We start from the raw sequence: 19,163 nt of genomic DNA on the forward strand, positions 1-19,163 counted from the left end.
TACAGCACCACAGGCGCCTTGTTGCTGGCATGCGTTGCCCACAGAAGGCATGTGCTCTCTAGGAGCTGTGTGTTCACAGTCTACGCTGAGACCCAAGAGCGAGCGGGATTTTGATTACTCTCCTCTGGCTGAGTCAGGGAAATGAGAGCTGCTGCAATATCAGACCATTGGTCTTATCTCTAGCAATGCCAGATCCTTCATAGGGAGAGGTGGAGGGCTAATTACTTGTTTTCTGTAACAAAGTTGAACAAAAATAATATTTGTAAACCCTTTGGACCCTTTCTTTGTAGCAGTCTCTCGATACATTCTTTCACATCAGATGTGTACACTTGCTGTTGGCTATAGACTGACCCTACATTCTTTCCAGCGTGCTGCTTCTACTAATGGATGTGTCATTTATCTCTGTTATTCCTTCCATTCTCGCCCCGCAGTGCTTCCAGCAGCCTGCTGGGTTTTACCCCACACCCTTCCCTCTTGCCATGGACAGGAGATAAGTGGTGCAGGAATGCTGAAGCACACCGAGGCATCAGACCAGGATTCAGGGAGCTCACATGGATGACAGCTGTGAATTTTGCTTTCCTTAATGTATTTGAGGAAACCATGCGAGCAGACACTTTGAGAGGAGTTAGTGACTCTGGATTATGAACACGAGATGCTTTCATCAGGCAGTGTGTACGTTTGGGACCTTTGGGAGCAAGCTGGGCATGTTTTCACGCAGTGAGGGGAAATCAGTACTTTCACAGTGTTTTGGAGGGCAGTGCTTTATAAAGACATTTTGCTGCTCTTTGATGCTCTCTCATCCCCATGCTTGGGGAAGGGAAGAAGCCATAGCAGTGGAGGCAGGAGGTGGAACTGTCATTTTGCTCAGCTTTGCAACTTCTTGCATTTAGTGTGAAAATTCCAGTGAAACCCTTTGGCTCTTCAGGCCCTGAAAAAAACAAATGGGAGAGTAAGACCAGAAATTCTGGTCTGCCTAGGGCTTTGCCAAGACATGACAGTAGAAAATACCACCCTCTTAGCGATGCAGGGTTGTGGAAGTACTTCCTGCAGCTTGGCTGAAGAGAGTGGGACACTGTGTCAGTTGGACATTTTGGATTGTGATGGAATTTTGTCACAGTATTCTGATAATTTTCCCTCCCTTCTCCAGTCTTCTTTTGTGGTGGGGTTTTGCTTTTTGTCTTTCAATCCCATGGCAAAATAATGTGTCGGACTCACTTTTTAACCAATTACTGCTCTGGATGCTGTCCTCAGAGGAACTGTGCACTACATGAAATGCTTCTGTTCACTTGCTCCTGCCCAGTGCTGAGCCTGCTGGGCTCCTAGTGACCCCGACATGGTGCTTGAGGGAAGTTCTCTTGTGCAACCGGGTCAGCCGCTGCTCTCTGGCAGTTCCAGCCCTTCCCGGGCTGTGGGAGCAAGTGGGGACGTGTCTGTGCCTCAGCCAGCAGAGAAACGTGGAGCATTTAGGGACAGGCCCTGCGGAAATTGGAGGCGATTTGGCTGTAGAGAGATGCGAGCGCTATTGTCTCCATTTAATGCTTTTTGCAAACGGTCTGTGGTTTCCTTGCCTGCCCACGTGAGCGGCTGGAGCTGCTTGTTTGAGGCCACTTCTCCGGTCACAGTTTCAAACAATGAGTGGCTGTGACAGTGGCTGCAGTGGCTTTCACTGCTTTCCCAGGGTGTTTGTCCTTCCCTTGGGTTAGAGCTTTTGCAGCCTTTCCTTTATATCACCTATCTTTATAACGTCTTTTTGTTTTCTGCAGAGCTTCTTTCATCTCCCACTTTATCCATGTGCCTTGCCCAGGAGCTTTCAAACACAAAAAGAAAGTTCTGTTTAACATTGTCCTCCCTGCTGAGGCAGCCCTTACAGCTTTGGTATGAGCTGCTCAACAGCTCTTCTAGGAAGGACGGCAGAACAGGGGCCATGGGACTTATGCAACACTCCACTGGCTGAAAAGCTATGGGGAAAAGGGATTGGGCCATTCACTCCTGGAATGTAAACTCTTGCTTTGTGCTTATCTTGAGGCTGAACTCCACCCTGTAGAGAAAGTAGCTTCATGCTACATTTTCTTTCTCATGGGCAGGAAAACAAATTTTTTACAGTAAATGGCAGCAAGTTTTTGCAGAATATTGATTCTGCAATGAATGTGTAAAGTGGGAGTTGAGGCGGATCTGTTTTTCCTCTCTAGGGCAGGGAAACCCCCTGTTATACAGTGAATCTTGGGGCATCACCTCTGAACTGTGGATCCCACAAGTGTCACCACGCTCTGTCCTCCCTGGTCACCTCCTGAGGAGGGATGGAGGAGCTGGGACACGGGGATGCAGGGAAGGAGTGAGGAGGGACAGGGAGAGCGGGGCTGCCCGAGGTGGGTCTGGCTGCTGGGGCAGAGAGAGGCTCAGAGCAGGAGGAGCCGGAGAGAGAAACCGAGGCAAGAGCTGCGGCGCTGGGATGGTTGGGAGCTGTGGTTTGAGGGGAGGTCACTGCTTTTCTGCTGCTGATCAGAACTCCATGAAAGCCTTGATAATTCTAAAATGCTTTTTCCTACTGCTCTACCCACATCTTCTGTTTTGCAGGGCCTTGCACACGGGGACACCATCTGCCTCCCACAGGCTGACCAGCAGCTATGTCCAGGGAACCTCAGACATCCCCCTTCTCACCAAAACCGTGAGCCAGTGCCTCGATAATACTGTTGAGCGGTTTCCCGACCGTGAAGCCTTGGTCTTCCACCGAGATGGCGTTCGGAAGACGTTTGCTCAGTTAAAAGAGGAGGTGAGTGCCTGGTTTGCTCCTTGGAGAGCCCGGCGGGAGGATGATTGCAGCAGCCGGCACAATGGAGAAATGAAAATGGTTTCATGGCTCAGCTCAGGAGTGAGATGTGTCAGTGTAGATCTTCAGCCTGTCCCTGAGCAGCGGCTGATGACACCTCCCCAGCAAACACCCGATGGGCGTGTGCTGCCTTTGTCCTCGAGATCAAAGGGAGGAAGCAACATGCATTAAATGTGTGCTAGGTATCCCAGGGTGAGCTTTCGTACATTGAAATTGTCACTCTTATCTGATGTGTTATAGGCTGACTCAGGGTGTTTTTCTCCACGGGAGCAGGCGCCAGCTCTTGCATTAGTTGCTCTGTCAGAGGTCCTGAGTGTGTGGAGGTTCCTGGTCCAAGCACAAAGGCAAAGGAGCAAAGTTGAGAGCTTGGCCTCAATATTGTATGCAAAAACGTGTGTGGGCGTATCTGTGCCTGTGTATGTATGTGTGCATATTACATAAAAATATACGCCTATATGTGTTCTGAATGGAGGCCAATATATCTATTGCAAAGTTTCTATTAAATGTGTGATATGATCTTGGATAAGAAGAATTGTTTGGGGTTTTGTTTTTTTTTTTAAATTTACTAGAGGTTTGGTTACACCCATTCAGATAAGTAAGATTAGATGTGCTTACCCTAATTTTGAAGAGCAGGTTGTAATTCAGGGAACAGCTTTTCCTCAATATCGTGTCTCCTACAAGGCAGAGTTCATAAATTGATTTATGAACATAATAAAACTATACAAAGTTCATGAATATCTCAGAATGTTCATACATGTGTATGCACACCTGGAACATGCTCACATTCTGTGCAGCAGGGGCACATTCTGTTCAATTCAGTTGCAAAGATGGTGGGTTTTCCCCAGAAGGTGGTTCCTGGAGTCAAATATCCCCCACTGCATCCACTGTGTGATCCTCAGGGTCTTGTGTTGTGTTTTGCAGGTGGACCAGGCAGCAGCTGGGCTGCTGGCTCTTGGCCTGAAGAAGGGAGACCGGCTGGGGATATGGAGTCCCAACAGATACGAGTGGGTTCTCTTGCAGTTTGCAACTGCCCAGGCAGGAATCATCCTGGTGAGGAGTTTGCTGCATCTGAACTTTTAGCAGCCTGTTGGGAAAAGACTTGGAGGCAAAGAAGCCATAGGCGATGCTGGGGAGTAAAGTTTGTTGTCCCTTTTTTCCATGCTTTTCCGCAGTGTATTGGTTATAACTGAATCCGGTGTTTAAATAATATCTGCACCACCCTCTGCATTCTCTGCTGTGTAGGAAAGCAGACTGCAGAGCAAGGAGCAGCAAGAAACGGGTTGCTGTGAACTATTGCAGTAAATGATGACAGATGGACACATTTTTGCCTATAGGACCTTTTTCTTGTAATATGCTGCTGTCCTAACGTTACCAGTTATTTAGATCCCTCCTCATCAGGACCTGTATTCCTTCATGGTGCAAATACTCACTTAAAAAAGTAGCCCAAGTTGCATACTCCCCCAAGCTGATTTTCATTTGGTAGTATGACTTGGTACATTGACCAAAATGGGTTTTATTTAGACAATGCACTGTGGTGAAAACTGCACTGCATCTTCTGGTGCATTTTCTTCATTGTGGTTCATCTCGGTGTCTGCTAAGATGCAGTAAGAGCATGGATGAGCTCAGTACGAGCCTCATGTGAACTCCAGTGAGCAGTACTGCTGCTGTGGAGAGCTGGGCAGTACAAAGCTGGTATTTTTGTGGTTGTCTGTTAAGAAACCTGACTTGCTCTTGAGCTTTGAGTCTTCAGTTCATTGGACTGAACGTCTGCTTGGGAGACAGGAGGTCTGGTTTTGGTGACTACCTCACATGTATCTCTTTTCTGATTGTGTTTGCACAACAGAAAACAAAATTCAGCTATTTTTTCTGGTGAATGTGAAATCCCTGTAGTGAGGACCTCTTATTTTCAGGCGTTGGAGAGAAAGGGAGGCTTTGAGTGCCTCCTGTTCCTGGGAGAACTTTTCTATTGGAACATGTGTTAGGGAGAGGCTTTTCAAGGCAAGGATAACTCTGATCAACCTTGTTTCTCCCTCTTCAGGCATCTGTGAATCCAGCCTACCAGGCCTTGGAGCTGGAATTTGTCATCAGGAAGGTTTGTATGGCGCTTACTGGTAATGCTAATTGATTCATTATGAGAATGCACACAAGCAGCTGTCTGTTCATGGGGACATGGGACGGATGAGCTGCTGGTTCAGCGCTTGAGTGCATCAGGGAGAGCTGGACTGGTGGTGGCCGTTTGCAAAGCTGGTTCAACCAGGATAGTCCTTTGGAAGAACTAATAGTAAAAAGTTACAAAGGCCAAGAACATCCCAGCACAGACTCCATCCCCTGGGTTCTGAGCAGATTGTTCCAGAAAGTAGAGCAAATGTTTGTCTTCCCTTCTGACAAACCCCAGAGGGAACTTAGCAATAATTTATTGGCATAGTCTCGGTCTCCTTACTTCACAGACCTTGGGAAAACAGTGAAAACTGCAGAGTAAATAATTTATGTAAATAGCTTATTTGACAAGAATGTGTTTTTTTGGAAGATGAAAGTAGTTTGTAAATCTGGGTCAAATTCAGCAAAACTCTGCTGGAAAAGAAATGGAAATTCTTGGAGTGCTTTGTTTCGGGATTATGTAAATGTAAAGGCTGAATGAAAAAATGTTTTCATTTTCAAAATAGCTCATGCTTTAAAAAGAGGTAGAAAAATCCCTGTGTGGTGTTTGTGGCTGTGTGGGGTCACAGTGCTGTGTGTGTTGCTGTGACAGCGGTGACCACTCTTTATCATGCCCTGAACATCAACCCAATGCGGCTTCTCAGAGTTTGTCTCCCTTCCCAGGTTGGCTGTAAGGCACTGGTGTTTCCCACTCAATTTAAATCACAGAAATACTATGATCTTCTCAAGCAATCATGTCCTGAGCTAGAAAAATCCAGTCCGGGGGGAATAAAGAGCAAAAGGTGAGTTAAGAACACTTGGTACCTCTGCAGTGAACTCACAGCTGTGTCCTGCCTTGTGTCCTCCCCTCTGCACAGCACAGGCTCCAGCGGAAGGACATGCACAAGGTCTCATCTGAATGGTTTAGATTGTCCTGGAGGTTTGCCCTGACCTATGCAGGCAGTTTTCTCCTTATCATTGATGGTGTTTTTCTTTCTACCAGGCTTCCTGACCTATCCATTGTCATCACGCTGGACTCCAAGCTGCCTGGCACCTTCCACATAGACGAGGTGATGCAGGCCGGGGACAGCAGCCACATGAAGCAGTTGCGAGCCACGCAGCAGAGCCTCTCCTGCAACGAGCCCATCAACATCCAGTTTACTTCAGTAGGTGCTTCTGCCTGCTCCATGCCTTGTGGTTGGGTTCCTCGCTGGGCTCACGGGGAGCTGAACATCCCGCTTCCTTTGTCTTCTGTCCTCTGAGACTAAGCCCTGGTTCCACCTTCTTCTGTAGGATGGAGGAAACATTCTGGCCTCTCCCCTTGCTTCTGTTGTTCAACCCTTTCTCAAGGGCTGATGGACATGGGAGGGTTCCATGTGAATTCTGTCCAACTGAACTTGGACCATTTTTTTGTGGGGTTTGGGGTTAAGATGCTGTTAAGAAAGGAAATAAAGTCTCCCAGGTCTCAGTGGAGAATGAAGTGCAAGATCAGCCCAGGGAAACCTCTCTGGAGAGCACAGGGAGCTCTTCCTTGGAAAAGGTGTCATCATGCCATAACGCCCTGTGTCTTGCAGGGGACGACAGGAAGCCCCAAAGGAGCCACCTTGTCACACAGCAACATTGTGAATAACGCCAACCTGATTGGGATGAGGCTGGGCTTCACCGAGCAGGTGGGATGGGGAACAGAGTCTGGGGGGGTTTCACTGCCACAAAGAGACCATTAATGTTTCATTTTAGCTTCATGTGAAGTTTGATTGTTGTTTCATGTCATGTATACAGTTTTGCTACTCTTATCAGAATCTGACCATTCCATTTGTACATCCTTTAAAAAGCTGTTAAAGGCAAATATTTTCATTTGGGGTTCTGAAGTAATTATTTCTAACACAACGGCTTTGATCCAGGAAAAAAGATGGGCTGCTTCAATCAGCCTCGAGAGCCTTTGGTGTTTTAAAAAACCAAATGAAATTAATAGCATGTGTCAAGTCCTGCATATTTCATGCCTGTCATAGCACCTCCACTCTTCTCTTCTGATATATCAAAAAATAATACGTAAGCATTACCAGATCAATAAGTTTAGCAAAGACATTGCGAAATTACAGGGTGAAATGTTGGCAACCAAAACTTCCCAAGCTGATTTTTATTGAAGGCAGGAAGCGTCAGCATCGTGTTTCCACCCAACAGGAACACAGAGAAGTGCAGATTTCCAGCAAATTTTCAGTGAATTGGGGGGAAGCTCCTCTGTTGGGATCTTTGCCCTTCAGCAGTGAGACAGGCTGGTCGGGGGCTGGAAGATCTCCCCTCCTCACTCTTGTCTTTGGCTTCACCCCAGGACTATCGCGTTGTGATCCCCGCACCGCTCTACCACTGCCTGGCCTCGGTGGGCGGCTGCATGGTGATGGCTCTGCACGGCTCCTCCTGCGTCTTCTCGTCGCCCACGTTCGAGGGCAAGGCTGCTCTGGAGTCCGTGTCTCAAGAGAAGTGAGACTTCTTCTTTCTACAGAGGAGGTCTTTTCCTCCAGGCGATGCTTTTGTCCCTTGTCCCTCCTGCCAGGCCATTGTTCATGCTCTTCCTTCCCACCACGACACAGGCAGGTTTGCTGGTGCATACATTTGCACAGGAACCTGAATCTTGCCTTTTCAGCTGTGCTTGGGAGTTTCTTGCACTTCTCTTTACCCAAAAATAAGGGATTCTGCAGGTCACTGTAGGGCTTTGGCTGGAAAACGTTGTGCTGCCTCTGTTTGCTGCTGCTGGTGTGTTTTTACACTTACCCACCTGCCCTCCAAGTCCAGCTTTGCTGCTGTGAAAGCTGCATTTCCAGCTTGTTCTTTGCGTGTAGCTTGTAAAACAAACAAGCTATTGTGTGTGTATAATACACACAGATATGGATATTTACGTATCTTTTTGTATGTATATATGCGTGGAGGAAGAGCACAGCTGTAGTGCCTGCGCCTGTGCTGCTGCTCTGCTGGGCTGGGCTGGGGTGCTGAGCTAAGCCTGCCCCTGGTTCCAGCTCTGCAGCTTTGTCTTTTCTCTCTTTCTCCTCCCAAAGATGCTCCTTTATACATGGCACACCAACCATGTTCATAGACATGATCTCCCAGCCGAACTTCGAGTCCTACGACCTGTCGTCTCTCCAGGGAGGTAAGTCTGACAGCTCAAATGGAAAAACCCCAAGAAACTGGATATTACTTGCTCCCTGCTGGGAGGCTGGATTAAGCTTTGTGAACAAATGGCTCTGTCTGGAGGGAAGAGCTTTGTTGCACAAGCTTTATGTTTCACTGTTAATCTGATGCTACGTTTCCTTTCCTTGGGGTTTCCTTTCCTTGGGGTTTCCTTTCCTTGGGGTTTCCTTCCAGAAATATGCACTTTTAAGGTTTCTTCCATCTTTAGGCAGATTGGGGAAGGATATTTCTGTTCTATCAGCTGCAGCAGGGAGCTGAGAGCCTGATTTTGCTCAGCTCTCAGTAACCACCACCGTGTGGCAGCAGACGCTTCGTCTGCTTTAGGTTGGCGCAGTCCCTACAGCAGAGCTGTGCTGGGACTTCTCTGACCTGGAGTTTCCTACCTGGTTTTGAAGTCATTCATCCAAGTACTGGAAAGGGTGTGAAAATGTGTGCTGGAGCTTCCCCTCTTGTTGCAGAAATAGCTGAGCCAAAATGGGGAGACCACCAGCTCTTTAGAGGAGAGAAGATGGTGCTGGAGCATGAAGAAATGCTTGAACAGATTACCTAATTATCTCTGCATGTAAAATAACCCCATTTCACCTTGTTCCCCAGCAAAATCTGTATATCTCCCCACTCTTTTGCTCTTTTATCCTAGGATGGAACAGGTGAAAATGTGTCCTCTTCCAAAAGGGCTGGTCTATGCAAGGCAGGAGGAAAGGATGTTTGGTTCAATGGGAGCGTTCTGCTCTCAATCTTTCCTTTTCAGGAACCGCAGCTTGGACTGGATTTCTGCTATAGTGTTTATTTTCCTAATGAGTGAACTCTGGCAATCCTTGACTCATTCAGGCAAACTGGCCTTGCTGCAGCCTTTGTTTCTAGAATAACCAGGACCTGTACTCGTAAAAATATAAAGCATTTTGACAGGAACCGGTGTATCCCGATGGTCTTGCCAGTATTTAAATTTAGGAGTGGAGAACCTTCTGAGGGAGTAAATAGATGTTTTCCAAGATATTCCTACTTTTCTTTTTCTTTCAGGCGTCATCGCAGGTTCTCCTGTTCCCCCTGAGGTCATAAGGATGGTTATCAGCAAGATGCACATGCGGGAGGCTGTGGTGAGTTGTAGCTGCTGTGGCTGGAGCTGTAAGTGCCATTTGTCACAGTGAGGCCCGAGTTTGGGCATCTCTGCAGCGTGCTGGTACCCAGCGGTGCTAGAGCTGCTGGCCCAGGTGTGATGGGACCGTGGGGCTGAGCTGAGGAGTGAAGGAGCCAAGTCCTGGAAGGAAGCAGGGGGATCCTGCCTGGTTGCTGGTGGGGTGTCCGAGGAGGAAGCTTTGTAAGATATTCGATTCAGCGTCATAAACTGAGTTTCTGCTGGTGCATCCCAAGGCTTATAAATCCTTTTGTTGTACTTGCTGCAAGGATGACAGATTCTGGAAGAGGTATTGCTGGTTTGTATCAGCGTGGGTGGCTGCATGTGTTCATTTTGCTGCACAGCTGTCAGTTCTTTCCCTGTCCTGCTCTGCACAGGCAGACCGAAAACCCTGTTGCATGCGATGTGTTTGAGTCTGAACATGGGATTGGCGCCATCCACATGCGCAGAACTAGGCACCGAATTCCTGGAAGGGCAGCACGTGTCGGAGCGTGTGTGCCGCTGCTCCAGCGCATGTCCCTGCACCCCCCAGCGTGTCCTGCACGTGGATGGGGACAGGCCACCAGCGAGCCTGTCACTGGCACACTGGGTGACACGTTTCACAGGCAGGACCGGCCATCTGCATGTGTGTGCCTGTGAGTGAATGGCTGAGCCAAAAAAGAGCCTTTTTTTTTTTTTTTTTGGTTTTATTTTAAAGAAAATAACTTTGCTGCTTGCAAAGGCTGAGGAAGCAGACTGTTGTGATGGATGAACACGTGGGCTGGGAGTCAGATTAGGTGCATTATTCTCGGCAGATCCGGACTGCTCCAGCACCAGGGTTTTACAGGGGTCACTGTGCTCTGTTGCAGAGCAGGGGACTCCAGGACATCTGTCCTGGGGCCGTCTCAGAGGGAGCCAGGGATTTTTCCTGGATGTGATGTTCTTCATGCTGAAAACACCAGGGACGGTTCTGGTGCTGTTGCCTGGACTCTGTCAGGTGACAACCATCTATTTTTATAGTAGGCTTGAGTTGGGCATCACAAAATATTTTCAGACATTACTGCCAGTGCTCAGGACTCATTAGGCGTCACATGTTCCTGCTTTGTAGAAAGAGAAATAATAAACCCCTCCCAAACAGTTGCTCTGCCCATAGGATAAAGAGGATTAAGTCTATATTTGTACCACTGGTCTTGTGTTACCTCTGATCCCCCAGCCCTCTGACAGACACAGGGAGACTTGTTGAATTCATCTTTGCAGCAAGAGCTTTATACAGAAGATGTACATAAGAAAATATACAATTTGATTTCTATATAGGAGACAGAGGAGCTTTCATCCTCTTAAAGGTCATTTACACTCAGTTACAGAGGAATAAATATACATATATTTATAGAACTCTTTAGGATTAAAAACAAAAAAACAAAACCAAAAAAAACCCAAACCAAAACAGAAACGCAGTTAAGTTGCAACTGTGGTATCGTAATAGCCGTGACAATAAACCACAGTCATCCTGGTGTCCTGCCAGACCCTCTGGAGCACAGGCAGAGAGAAGAGGGCTGCCCATGCCGGGCTGCATGGTCGCACCTTCTCCTCTTGGATGTACATGCATCTTGGTAGACCCCACGGAGTGGGAAGGAATCCAGTCTCCAGATGGCTCCAGTTTGGGGGTTTCCATGTACTGCCTCACTTGAAGGATATGTTTTTTTTGGCCAACATAGAGAGATTGCTGCCTTTTGGCGTGAAAGGGCAGCTTGGTCTCAGGGCCACCGGTTTTTGGTCATTGCTTCACCTGTTCCCCCTCAGCCCTGGCCTGCAGGGATCCCCTCGTGGGAAGGCAGAGGAGTCTCTTTGCGTGGGTTGAGACCAATTTTCCTGATCAAGCAGCTGGGGTAGGGATGCTCTGACCTTCCCACTTGCTTCCACTCCACTGGAAGGGGAGAGACAGCGACCAACTGGTTGATCAGGGACGTGGGTTGTGTTGTCTCTGGGGAAGATGACTGTGTTTTACCGGCAGGATCTAGGTTAGCTTGTCTTAGTATGGTCATGCATAGTTTAGTTTTAAAAGGTTGCCTGTTTTAAAATATATAGATGTCGGAAAAGATTGGAAAGGCGGATTCCATCCTGCGATCAGCAGAGAAGCGGAGATTTGGAGGAGGCTGGAGGTGTTGGGATATATCAGAAATGTTTCCTGACAGGTAGGAGAAGCTTAAGGAAGGACTCAGAAGTCAGTAGTTTTCTGATGGCTGATGTGACCGGTCACCAGGACAGGCCATACCGGGGCCTGCTAAGGGGAAAAAAGAGAGAGAGAAGTCCACATGTTTAAGGGGATTTTTCAAGCAGATCAGTAATCTTCTAGCATTTGCCTGTTTGTTTTACACTAAGTGAGTGAATGAAGCCCATGTTGAAATGGAAGAGTTAGGAGTCAAGGAGTTATTACAAGATCCCACACTAGAGGAGATGGGTTGGTCCTGTCCTGGACCTCTCTGCCAACTCTGTGTAACTCTTGAGTATCTTACCCAAAGTGGTGGTGGTCAGGAAGCACTTCCTTCATAAGAGAAGAAACCCAAGAACAACATTTTCAAGAGTAGGGAATTATTTTAGAAACTGCCAAGCAGACTTTCATCTGAAATGTGGTCATCCCTGAAACACAGACTCTCACAGCTGACACCTGTTAAAGCTGCCCGGCTCTCAAGGGGTGCACATCGAAGTCAGGAGTACTTCATATTCCTTAAAATCACGGTCACCACACTGAAATGGGTTTATGTGCTGCATTTTGGCACTCATACCTGCAGGTACTGAACTTTGTCTTCTGCGAGACTGAAATAAAGCGTTTTCTATTTCATTAATAAACCTGTTTGAGAGAGCTGGATGGAAGGTGCTATAGAGAAATCAGGTATTTAGTGTCTTGGTTTTCTTACTCTCACCACGAAGGACTGAACTGGAAATGAGTTCAGGCAGGGAGAGAAGAAGGCTAAAAAGGGCTAGACCTGTAAATAAAATAGATTAAAGTATTGTGGTTTAGAAAACTGAAGTTTTTCCATCCTTAGAGCGGAACTTTACCCGCCCTACATGGAACGACTGGTATTTCCATCTCCAATCCATGAAACCTCTGGCACTGCAAGAGAAATAACTTTAGGAAGACACAGAACAGCTGGCATCATCCCTGACATTTTGGTCATAAATTTACTTTCTCCATCCTGTCATGCGCATCCTTAGGGAACTGGGGACCAAACGACCACAACTGGGCTTTGGGCTTCTGCCTTGTCCTTTCTGCTACGACAAGGCACTGGGACAACCTTTGTTCGTACAGTTGTTTACTTAAAAAATGGAGCAAAGGTCCCTCTCCCGGAGCTTAGAAACTTGCAGACTCATTCAAAGTCCTTTGGAATCCAGACAAGCTCCAGAGCATTCCTGGGGTGGGGAAAAGCAAAATGCTTGGTATGGTGTGATGATAACTGTGGCTTTCTTGCTCCGCCACGTGTGCTGAATTTAATACTCTTGGTAGTTTCCAGTTGTGGAAGGTGTTTGTGTGGTGGGTTTTCACAGTTGGTGTTTGGGTTGGTAGATGTCAGGAAGCTCATTGCTCAAAGGAAAACCAGTCCTGTCTCTGAATCACCTTCTGGCCCAGAACACTTTATTCAAAGAATATTTGCTGTCTCAAACCTCCCTCTTCTGGAACACTCATTTGAAGGCATCAGCCCTTGTTTTTAAATACCTGAGTGTCTTGGATGGGAATTGTAGTTGCTGAAAGACAGGTGCTGGACTGAGAACTGCTCCTTATGAAATACGTCGGCTTTCATATGGTCTGGGCAACTTGAGGCCAGATTTCCCAGCAATGTTGTGTCCTGGATTTTAAATTAGACCCAGAGAGGACCTTCACTAGGGCAAAAGGCTGAGCATCTCTAGTTGGTTAGAAAAGTGAAGTGTGTGTGATCCAAGCTCAGGCTAAGAGTGGGCTAAATCCACCCTTGTTTTGACACTTAATCACACATTTCACCCTGACTTGCTGCCCCAGGCCTGTCTTTAGCCCTGTGTGTGTTCTACAAGGTTGACCCTGATGCTCCAGGCATGTTCTCTGCTCTGGGAGCCCGTGGAGCCCAGAATTGCCAGGAGATGGAGCAGCTCTGAGCGGAGGTGTTGGTGGGTGAATGGGTGAGCTGTTCTGAGCCAAACCCTGGTGCCATTGAGGTCAGAGACAGAAGTCCTCAAACCTTTGGTGGCAACAGGGTTTCACGGAACCATAGAAAGTCCTCAGTTGGAAGGGACCCACAAGGCTTGAGTCCATCTCCTCTCCCTGCACAGGTCAACCCCAAAATTCACACTGTGTTTGCCGTAGGTCTGACTAAAAGTGACACATCTTACGTGTTTAATGGCGGCTTCCCTTCCTGGACCTCTTGGTGGGGAGCTTGCAGGTGCGGAGGGCTGCGGTGTCCCTGATGGACTGTCCCCGGTACTGTGCCGGTGTGGAGCAGGTCTCGTCGGTACGGGTGCGATTGCCCTTCAGCCACCTGGGACACGGGGAGGAAGACCAGGAGTTTACAGGAGGTACAAACCATTACGGACAATACTTCAGCATCCTCCTTGTGCCTGGCACAGCTCAAGGGGACCTCCCTTGGGGGACCCCAAGGGAGGGGGTGAGGGAAGGGGAGCGCGGTGCTGTACTTGCGCAGATGTGCCAGCTGGCAGTTGCAGTGCCAGGCGTTCCTGGAGAGCGTCAGTGTCTCCATTTTGTCGAAGGGGAAGTTGCGGGGCAGCTGGGTGAGCCGGTTGTTCTCCAGGTGAGCAGTCTTCAGCGCGGTCACGCCGGCAAACGCGTTGTCTGAAAACTAGAGTGCAAAGGTTTCCGGTGAGGAGCGCTGAGTTAGGGACAGGGACTTCAGACCTGTGTGCCTCTGTTGGAGACTTTTAGTGGTATAAGCATGGAAAGAGCATGAGAAAGTGTGGTGGATTGGGTCCTGGCTTTCTGGAAGCTCTAGACACCTAACAGAGGCATCAGGCTGGTGGGCTCATGGGTGATGGAGTCTCCTGCCTGAAAAGAGCTATGTCCCAAACCCATGTGGGATTGTCTTTGCAGACACATCCCTAAATAAAGTGAAGTCTGGCACCCTTCTTTATTTTTGAGCCATGCTTCTCTGTTTTAAATGAAGATATTTTCTGTGTCTATTCCTTTCCAAGGCTGGAAATCCTCCCAGCGCCTGTTGCCTTGCCTGTCCTGGAACGGCTGAAGGAGGGAGTGTTTGTGGTGTCTGAAGGGGCTGTAGACTTTGGCAGTGCCCGGGGGCTCCGAGTGGAAAGTTACACTTGGCATCCAAGCAGTGCAGAAATAGAGGCAGGTTTCCAGCACCTCAACCTCCTCTGTTTTTTTTTTTTTTTTCTCATTTCCAGTGGGTTGTTTGCAAGGAATGCTGCAGGATTCATCTTTTCTCCATCAATGAGCAGGTTTTAAGGGAAAGCTTCCCTTAAGAAAGCTGCCAAAGAGAGGAGAGGCTGCAGACCCAGGTCTGCAGCCCCTTCTTCTCCTCCCTGTGGTCTCACCTCTGGCTTTTCTCAACCCATGGTTACTCAGGTTGGAAAGTTACTTCTTGAAAGGAAACACCTCAACACAAACTTCATTGTGGTGATGAACTGGAGAAGGGGACACTGACAAAGCACAAAGCTCCTCTTGGTTATGACAAACCGTTTCTCCCTCTTCTCAAAGTGGGGGAAAGCTTTCTTTCAAGGGTGGAGAGGAGACCCACTAAGTCTACCAGAACCCCCTCCAGTCATAGGCCTGTGCCCCATTTCTGGCCAGAAACTTGCAGGCTCTCTTCAAGCTGTCAAAGCTGGAAAGACTGACAGAGGAAATGCAGTATTTTAAGCTGGGAACTTTTGTCATCTTCCAAATTAAGCGATGTTGGACAGGATTAGAGCTTAGCTAAGAGATTCCCGGAGTACCGTAGCTGTTGGTCAGTCAGCTGTGATAGCGGAGCTGCTCGGAGCGGTGCTGGCGCGGCGGGCGGCAGCTCCGCTTTGGACAGTGCTGTGCTGTCCCAGCTGCTCATTCCTTTTCCAGCCCCAGGAGAGGGGTTCGCATCTGCTATGCTGCCTGCCAGAGCATGCGCTTGTAAAGAAACGGGTGATTTTTTTCCCTTATTTAGGTGGACAATTTCTGCTGTAATTTATTTTGCAATAAATATATAGTTAGGGGTGTATGCAAAGCTCCCAGGATCTGTGTTACCTGGTTTCTGCTATTTCTGCTCAACTGCAATACAGGCTGGGACAGCTTTGTGGGGATGGGTTTTGCACTTGATCAGCTCTAAAATCTTGCAGCTGTCCAGGGAACAACAAAAGACAGTATTTTTGTGAAGCAGAATGAGCTGCAGTAAAGATGCCAGCGGCATTTAAAGTATTTGGTAATGATTTCCCAGGTCATGAGGCCTCTGTGATTAGATGTCTCCTAGCAGTGCAAAGTTCACATGTGGGCCGTTTGGATATGAGACCTTTGAGGATTTGGAGAGGAAACTCTGAGCTGGGATGAGAGGTTTGTTTTCCTGAAAAAGAATGCAAGCTCTACAGCTGCAGAAGCCCCCCCGTTAGCACTGATCCTGTAAATTGGTGCCTTACTGGGCTGGGGTGGTGGAAAGGAGGCATCTGGCTACAGAAGAGACTTTAAAGGTCTTGTCCACAGGTGGTCACTAAAAAGAAGGAAGTCTTTTTTGCTGGGTGGAATTGTTAGCTGGTGCACCTCAGCATCATGAGTTAGTCTAATTTCTTTAACGTATAACTTGGGATTGTGTCTACAGTTGGTACAAAAGTTAAGCTGTAATTTTTGACTTGTGCATGATGAAAGTGCCTTAAAACAGAGTCTACAGAAGTGCTGTGACAGCATGTCTAGGATCTTGCCTAGAGAGGTCAGTAGATTGTTTTGAAATATTGAGTTTGTTTTATTCCCATCCTGGAGAGGTTAGTGCTGAGAGTGGGCAAGGGCTCAAATACTGACTGGGTCCTACTGAGCTCATTTAGATATTGTTGTTTTCCACCTGGGCAAACTAACTTTTGGTTTTAAGCATTTTGGGGTGTTATACCCCCTTCAAAACTGCTGTGATCTATTCCTGGTAGTTTTCAGGTGATCAGCTCATCCCTGTGGGGCACTTTGAGTTGCTTTGCTGCTCAGAAATTCCCTTTTCCACCACATCTCCCTGCACGTGGTGGTTGTTGCTTTGCTGTGGAGTGCTCACCTACCATACCTGGGTGCCCTTTGGGCTTTCTGGCAAAGCCTCATCCTGGGGAGAACTTTCTGCTCCGCCTGCCTGGGACATCAGGCTGCAACAAGGTGTTGCTGCTCTTGCACTGTGTTCCCTTCTGTTCTCGCCTGGTGTTGCAGAGGTCCTAACCCGAGTGGGATGCTCCTGCCTGTGGATCATGCTTTCTCTCAGAAGAAGGGGGTTGTTTTGCCACCCCAGTTACCTGAATGCCCCTCCTCTCCAGTGGGAACAGGGCTCCTTTGTGAGATGCTGCGAGAGTTCCTTTTGAGAGACCATCAATAAACAAACCTTTCTTTATAATGTGTAAAGTTGGGAGGCACAGGGGGAGGCGAAGGTGAAGGTCCGTGTGCCCACCTGTCTGCAGGGTGGGGGTAAGAAACTGGTATTCATAAGCCCCCCCGAGGAGTGTCCCCCTCACAACCTACAGCAGGTACCCAGGCTGAGGGAATGGGCAGAGCCAGGTGGCAGCACCCTCCAGTCCCTTGAGGATGAGGCAGATGTTCACCTCTCTCCTCATGTCTTGTATCTGTGATAAGGGAAGGAAGGTTGCTAATTATCCTGGAGCACCCCAAACACCTTTCCTAATGACTGGTGTCACCTTCAGCTCAGAAGGGAATGTGCTGCTTTTCCAGGGAGTTTGATCAGCTCTAGATAATTCGGTTTTGCATAAAATAACAGAAGGGCGAGTGTTCTGTCTCATCCTTTGTTTGGACCGTGTCAGGGTTGTTATCAGCTGGCCAGTGCCTCACCGTCTGCAGACCCTGCAGGTCCACATCTCCCCTCTGTGAGAGAGGGACAGCAAACTTGAGGGCTTTGGAAAGGAAAAGGAAAATAAGCCCTGTGTTTCTTATCCGGAGCAAACACAAAAAGATAGGACTCACCTTTTTCAGTTTCATGTTGTCCAGGTGGAGCGTCTGCAGGTATCGCCCAAAGGACTGGAAGGCGTTGTCGGGGATGACCTCGATTGGATTATGAGAAAGCTTGAGTTCCTCCAGCACCCTCAGCTTACTCATCGCGTTCACGGGATAGTTGCTCAGCTGGTTCTTGTCCAGGTGGAGGACAGCAAGGTTTTCTACGTCCTCCAGGGCCCCGGGCAGGAGGTTGGTGAGGGAGTTGTCAGAGAGGAAGAGCCAACGCAGGTCTTTAGCCCCATTGAAGGCTCCTGGTTTCAGCTCCCGGATTTTATTGCTGCCCAAGTGCAGGATGAAGAGGTTGACAAGAGGGGAGAGGAGCCCTTTGGGTAGGTCTGGGATCTTGTTCTTGTCCAGGTACAGGTAGGTGAGATCAGACAGGTCTTCAAAAGCTCCTGCCTTTATAACACTGATCTGGTTGTCAGTGAGATAGAGGTAGACCAGGCTCTTGAGCCCCCGGAAGGCTCCAGTCGAGATCTCCTTGATCCGTGAGCTCTGGAGGTGCAGGGACACCAGCTTTTTCATGTCACGGAAGCCGTTGGTCGGCAAGACGGGGAAGTTGTTCTTCTGCAGGTTGAGAAGCCGCGTTTGCTCAGGCACCTTGGGGATCTTCTTCAGCCCCGCGTTGTCGCAGATGACATGCTGCAGGTCTCCGCCATGACAGTGGCAGCTCGGGGGACATGCCTGCACGATGGAGGTGAGACACACCAGTAGGCTGAGGACACTTAAGAAGAAGCCTGACCGATTCATGGTCAGATCTGGAATTAGTGTGGTGGGAAGAGAAGCAGGAGGAGGAGGAGGAGGGAGATGGGTGGGAGAGAGAGAGTAACTGGGTTTGCAGCATGCCGAACACAGCCCTATTTATAATGTTATTAAAAAGCAAAATCCCTTCCCACAAACCGCAGGCAGCAGCCAGTTGGAAGCAACTGGATTTGGGAACTTAGTGTGAGCTTAACCCCTTGGCACCAGGCAGAGAGTGTCCGGTCCTGCCTGGCCCCGCTGCCGAAGCAGAGGCAGCTTTTCCTCTCTGCAACAGGGAGGCAAATGGTCAGGATGACAAATGCAGAACCTGCTCTGTGGGGAACCTCTCTGGTCCCTGCTGAGCCCAGCAGGGCCCAGGTTTATCCCTGGGGTGAAAAACAACCTGTTTTGGTTGAACAGCATAGCAGGGAGCACTGCTGTGCTCCACATCACCTTGTGCTGAAGTTCTCAGCAGCCTGCTGGGCTGTGTTTAGCCTCAGCTGGTTTGGGGAGAAGCACCTTGTCCTGTTATCACAGAGGAAAGTTTTTGAGAGGTCTTGTGCTGATTTCAAAGGAGTTTGCCTGAGCAGGGATGGGAGAAGATGGGAGTGCTATGGGGTCATGCCAATGGCCAACAGTGCTTGAGTTGCTCTTGCAATGCAAAACTTGGGTTGAAGACTTCCAGATCTAGACTGTGCCTGGGAGTTGGCCAAGAAAGGGAGAGCAAAGATAGTCTTGATTTCTGCTGCATTTTTCCTATGAGTAGCAGAGTGTGACACGTCCAGAGCTGGTCATGATCAGGAGATCCATGTGAGGGAGTTCTTCTTGGCACGTGGCACTGTGGAGTGGTGGCTGGTGTCTTCCAACAAGGGATGGGATAGTGGCAGAGCCCATGGGGAAGCGGTGGGATGTGGGTGATGGGTATGAAATGCTGGACGGTGGTGACCTGCTGCGTGCCCAGCTTGGGTGAGGTGGATGACAATGTCTGTGGCTCTTGAGATGAAACTATGCAC

At 48.6% G+C, this 19,163-nt stretch overlaps 2 protein-coding genes across 5 annotated transcripts in view; one reads left to right on the top strand and one right to left on the bottom strand.

The window, feature by feature from the left end:
- ACSF2 (acyl-CoA synthetase family member 2) overlaps positions 1-19,163 on the top strand; it is a 32,092-nt gene that overhangs the window by 2,015 nt on the left and 10,914 nt on the right. For all 3 annotated transcript variants that reach the window (XR_011741834.1, XM_065852655.2, XM_065852656.2), the window contains exons 2-10: positions 2,575-2,770; positions 3,749-3,877; positions 4,866-4,919; positions 5,648-5,766; positions 5,967-6,129; positions 6,538-6,633; positions 7,293-7,441; positions 8,014-8,105; positions 9,164-9,240. Coding sequence is in view for 2 of the 3 variants with exons in the window: in XM_065852655.2 (XP_065708727.1) it covers positions 2,575-2,770; positions 3,749-3,877; positions 4,866-4,919; positions 5,648-5,766; positions 5,967-6,129; positions 6,538-6,633; positions 7,293-7,441; positions 8,014-8,105; positions 9,164-9,240 (1,075 nt within the window). In the remaining variant the exon portion in view is untranslated. The remainder of the gene's footprint in view (positions 1-2,574; positions 2,771-3,748; positions 3,878-4,865; positions 4,920-5,647; positions 5,767-5,966; positions 6,130-6,537; positions 6,634-7,292; positions 7,442-8,013; positions 8,106-9,163; positions 9,241-19,163) is intronic.
- On the bottom strand, positions 10,510-18,228 carry CHAD (chondroadherin). 2 transcript variants are annotated; one of them, XM_071816619.1, is made up of 4 exons: positions 17,380-18,228; positions 13,917-14,080; positions 13,617-13,762; positions 10,510-11,535 (listed from the first exon to the last, which is right to left on the bottom strand). In XM_071816619.1, the coding sequence occupies exons 1-3, from the start codon at positions 18,157-18,159 to the stop codon at positions 13,621-13,623; spliced, it is 1,086 nt and encodes a 361-aa protein (XP_071672720.1). In that variant the 5' UTR covers positions 18,160-18,228; the 3' UTR covers positions 10,510-11,535; positions 13,617-13,620. The 2 variants fall into 2 exon arrangements, with proteins under 2 accessions (XP_071672720.1, XP_065708729.1); XM_065852657.2 differs by having other exon boundaries at positions 10,510-11,538.

Source organism: Patagioenas fasciata, chromosome 18 (assembly GCF_037038585.1).
Source record: "Patagioenas fasciata isolate bPatFas1 chromosome 18, bPatFas1.hap1, whole genome shotgun sequence".
NCBI lineage: Eukaryota > Metazoa > Chordata > Aves > Columbiformes > Columbidae > Patagioenas > Patagioenas fasciata.

What these genes read in the sequence shown, in the direction of transcription:
- CHAD (XM_071816619.1), bottom strand. Translation starts at nt 18,159, where the DNA reads ATGAATCGGTCAGGCTTCTTCTTAAGTGTCCTCAGCCTACTGGTGTGT. An exon ending in ACAACATGAAACTGAAAAAG is followed by an intron (nt 14,081 to 17,379) that starts GTGAGTCCTATC and finishes TTTGCACTCTAG; the next exon opens with TTTTCAGACAACGCGTTTGC. An exon ending in CAGCTGGCACATCTGCGCAA is followed by an intron (nt 13,763 to 13,916) that starts GTACAGCACCGC and finishes CCCGTGTCCCAG; the next exon opens with GTGGCTGAAGGGCAATCGCA.